The sequence below is a fragment of the Anoplophora glabripennis genome, unplaced genomic scaffold, assembly GCF_000390285.2.
Source record: "Anoplophora glabripennis isolate ALB-LARVAE unplaced genomic scaffold, Agla_2.0 scaffold4063, whole genome shotgun sequence".
Lineage (NCBI taxonomy): Eukaryota > Metazoa > Arthropoda > Insecta > Coleoptera > Cerambycidae > Anoplophora > Anoplophora glabripennis.
In genome coordinates, this window is record NW_019420141.1 from 2,338 (window position 1) to 6,910 (window position 4,573).

A 4,573-nucleotide genomic window follows, 5' to 3' on the forward strand; every position below is an offset into this window, starting at 1 on the left:
GACCAATAAGAAAGTTTAAGTTATAATTTCAATATTTTTTAATAGTGTTACAATATCATATACCAGGCTTAATAAAAATTATTTTACTAACATAATTTTATTAACTCAAATCGATGTTTTACAAGAGGACACCTCCTCATGATGAATAGGTACCTCTAAAGGTAACTACCCAAATAGCACAAACCCGTCTTAAGGACATCCTTGAAGTATCTGGTGTGACATTCCCGTATGTAGTAGTCATACAAATCCTCCGGATACCTCACAGTGTGAGGACATACGGTTTGAATTATATGCTATCCTCACGGCAGTCTGAGAATGTCCGTATATTATGAGTCATATCTTCTGCATGTCAGAGCGACATATTTTTATTTTCATCAATACAACAGCCATCAAACGTATTTAAACATAATTAAGTTGAACAATAAAATTGGGTTACAAATTCTCCACAAAAATAAAAACGTATGGGGGTAGCTAGGATGTTTGCTTGGGGTGGGGTCAGGGTTGTAAGCTCTATGGAAGCCTCTAAAAAAAAACTTAACGCACTTCAAAACCTAAACACTAAGTGAATGGAAAATGCGTTCAGTAATAGTAATGTAATTTTTGAAACTTGCAGCATGCAGCAACAATTCACCCCCAACTACGCCCATGCAAAAATATATGTCCTTGTAAAGAATGAAGAATTTTACATTTAGCATTGAAGTTTGTTTATTTATAAAGAGATACTTTATTGATCTTATCTAATCCACTGATTTACCTTCCAAGATACTCTAATCTCTAAGCAAAGACCGTTATAATATTAACCTCTAAAGAGGTCAGGTAAAAAAGAAAATTGCTATAATCAATATAATACTACTAATTTATACTATATATCGACATGTGACATATACCACAATCATGTTGGAGAAGGGTTCTCATTCTTACCTTACATTTGTACATTTGGATTTCTAAATGATCTTTGTGTATTACTTGATGACATTTTAGATGATGCTGATGTTTAGGTAAAAGTATCACATTTGCATTTCTGAAGAATTTTTATGTGTTAACTGATGCCTTTTCAAACTATTTTTACATTTCGTTTTATAAGTACACCGATCACACTTGTACACTTGGTACTTTTTGTCTTTGTGCACTAACATATGTTCTCTCAAATTAGTCTTACGTTTAGCTTCATAACTACATGTATCACACTTGTACATTCGGATTTCAGAAGGATCTTTGTGCTTTAACTGATGCAGTTTCAGAAATTTCTTATGTTTAGTTTCATAAATACAAGAGCAGCATTTGTACATTTGGACTTCCGAAGAATTTTTATGTTTTAACTGATGCGTCCCCAGATAGTTCTTATGTCTAGTTTGAAAACCACATTCATCACATTTGTACATTTGCATTTCTGAAGAACTTTTGTGCAGTAACTGATGTAATTTTATATAACTCTTATGTTTAGTTTCATAAATACAAGTACCACATTTGTACATTTGGATTTCACAAGCATCTTTGTGAGTTATCTGATGCCTGTTTAGACCAGACTTATATTTAGTTTCAAAAGCACAAATATCACATTTAAACATTTGTATTTCTGAAGAATTTTTGTGTGTTATCTGATGCCTCTTCAGATAGTACTTGTATTTAGTTTGAAAACCACATGTATCACACTCGTGCATTTGGAGTTCTGAAGGGTCCTTGTGCTTTATCTGATGTGCATTCAGATCATTCTTATGTTTAGTTTTATAATTACATGTACCACACTTGAACATTTGGATTTCCGAAGGGTTTTTGTGTATTATTTGATGCGATCTTAGACTGCTTTGAAACTTAGTTTCAAAAGTACACGTATCACACTTGTACATTTGGATTTCTGAAGGGTTGTGCATTCGGATTTTCCTAGAATTTTTATGTATTAACAGATGCGCCCTCAGATATTTTTTAAATCTAGTTTGAAAACTACAGACATCACACTTGTACATTTCGAATTCTGAAGAATTTTTGTGTGTTATCTGATGGCTCTTCAGATAGTACTTATATTTAGTTTGAAAACCACATGTATCACACTGGTACATTTCGATTTCTGAGGAATTTTTGTGTGTTAATTGATGCCTTTCCAAACGATTTTTAAGTTTAGTTTCATAAGCACAAGTACTACATTTGTACAATTGGATTTCACGACGATATTTGTGCATTACCTGATGCCTGTTTAGAGAAGATTTATATTTAGTTACATAAGTACATTTATCACATTTGTACACTTGGATTTCTGAAAAATGTTTGTGCATTAATCTATGCTCTTTCAGAGTCTTTTTAAACTCAGTTTCAAATTTACATTTATCACATTGGTACAATCGGGTATCTAACAGAAGTTCAGGTTTTTGCAATCTAGACATTTGGGTTTTGGGTATTTGAACATTGTGAACTAACTTTGACATTGTGCAGTCATCGCTAAATCCTGTCTCATATTTATATTCCTCCTTTATTTCTTTTACATCTTCCGAAATGCACCTGTTTTTATTTTCACTTCTTCCATCTTCTAGGTTGTGTGAAGAATTACTGAAAAATGTTTGTTTTGACAAATTCAATAAAAAACAGGACCGATTCTTACCTATCGTCTTCCTCTATCTTTATTTCAATCTCTTCAGACTTAATATAAAACCCCTCATTAATACTTTTATATTTCTCTTGCCCATCTTGACTACCTTCCACTTTTATTTCAATCTTTTCAGATTTAATATAAGACTGCTTATCAGCACTTTTGTATTTTTCATGTGTATCAAGGCATTTCTTTAAAAAATCGCCATGCGTACGAAGCGAATCAAAACATGGCCCGCATATAACAGGGTTACTGGTAACACTGAGGTTCTACAATAAAAATGTGTTAATTCTGTCAGATTGTTAAAAATTGCTTTTTAGTTTGATTTTTAAAACGCTTGTAAATTATAAAAAAACATTTGTGAAGGTATTATTTCAAAAATATTTTAAAATAAGATATATTTTCAGCATGCTTTACAAAATAAGTTACAGATGAGTTACAAATAAAAAATTATTATGCCCTAACCAGTAGGTGATTTATATGTTACAACATATTTATAAAAAGGAACATGAAAATTTTCTGTAAAAGCAACGTGAAGACATTTACACAATTCGATTCTATGATTCCGAAAACATAGCAACATAATTGCCAATATAAATTTAAGTTCATAACTGAAGATTATTACTAGCACTATTATTATTTTCAGGAATTTGAACAGGTTTGTTTCTTGGTTAGAAGCATACTCGCTTATCTAGCAATTATCTACACATTGACAGCACCAGTCAAAGCAATATGATTTATAAAATCAGTTCCATAGGTAAATATTACTTTTTAAGATCTTAATATTTAAAAAATTAAAAGTGCATAGGAACACAGAACTGTACACTCCGAGATACTTACAATTCGTGGTATATTTGTATTAATTATGTCAATATCTACTTCATTTAGTGATGCACATCCAAATGTTACATACTGAATACATAATCGACAAATTTTTTGATTTTTAGGTATATCAGTCAACTGGAGATTTCCCTTCTCCGTTACATAAACATCTTTTAAATCAACCAGCGACATTTTACTGTCATTAATATGAGAAAAAATAACATCTTCAGTATCCATACACATCAATTTAAAATTAAAAGCGGCATGTAATTTTATGGAACATTCTTTACACATGAAATGTTCAGCTCTTTCGTCCAAATTCTGAAACAGATTCGTAATTAAAGATATAAGTATGAATAAACTACATTATAGGCAAAAAAGTAGTCATAATAACATTAATAACTTGATATTACCAGAGTTGGTAACACAGTTTCTAGAACTTCTCCTGCCAATTGGTAACTCGTATCCTTTATAATATTTTGACAAAGCCTGCAAAATGTTTCTTTGAAGTTTCCTGGGTGCATTTCGTTTCTTTTTATCTGAAAAGGTTTTATACGACAAAATAATAATAATCAATACATAACCTCGTTTAATATTTCTTCGTCTTCTTTTTCATAGCTTTGACTCACAGAGAATATCGAAATGGACTGAAAATTTTGCTGTTGGATCACGGTCACTACACTGACAGACAAAGGCGAGGAGTACCACACCTTCACCCTCAGCGAAGAAAAAACGCTGACGGTAGGTGATACGCGGAATACCTGCGGTGTTTTGCCAAGTGAGGTCCAACTCGACCTCATAATAACTTACTCTATTTTAATTCCTACAATATTTCAATTTCCTACTTCTGTGTAACGCATTTCAATTAAATGATAATACAAACTGTCAAATAATAACAGTGTTGTCATAACATTACCTGTCACTGTCACGGTCTACCATATAACATTGTCCATGAGTAAATAGGCCTCTCACGGCCTAATTAGTGAGATTTAGTTAAAATACTTATACGCATTTTGGACTATATCAATGTCCGATATGTCAAAATATATTACAACTAAATCTAAATCCTTACGCAATAGACTTTTTTTAGTAGTGACGTCACAGCCGCCAAATAGGCAACTCCATAGTTTCGACGGTCCTACTTTGGACATGTGTCAAAAAAATTACTTC

General features: G+C 31.9%; 1 protein-coding gene across 1 annotated transcript; it reads right to left on the minus strand.

The window, feature by feature from the left end:
- Nucleotides 1-349: 349 nt before the first annotated feature.
- Nucleotides 350-3,979, minus strand: LOC108916812 (zinc finger protein 729-like). The gene is made up of 4 exons (XM_018723115.1): nt 3,817-3,979; nt 3,422-3,724; nt 2,594-2,850; nt 350-2,541 (listed from the first exon to the last, which is right to left on the minus strand). The coding sequence occupies exons 1-4, from the start codon at nt 3,925-3,927 to the stop codon at nt 1,008-1,010; spliced, it is 2,205 nt and encodes a 734-aa protein (XP_018578631.1). The 5' UTR covers nt 3,928-3,979; the 3' UTR covers nt 350-1,007.
- Between the last annotated feature and the right edge of the window lie 594 nt (nt 3,980-4,573).

Bases quoted from the DNA above. Each gene is read 5' to 3' on its own strand.
- LOC108916812 (XM_018723115.1), bottom strand. From the start codon at position 3,927: ATGCACCCAGGAAACTTCAAAGAAACATTTTGCAGGCTTTGTCAAAAT. The intron at 2,851-3,421 runs GTAAGTATCTCG...TTTTTATTGTAG, and splicing joins ATACAAATATACCACGAATT to AACCTCAGTGTTACCAGTAA. The intron at 2,542-2,593 runs GTAAGAATCGGT...AACATTTTTCAG, and splicing joins AAGATAGAGGAAGACGATAG to TAATTCTTCACACAACCTAG.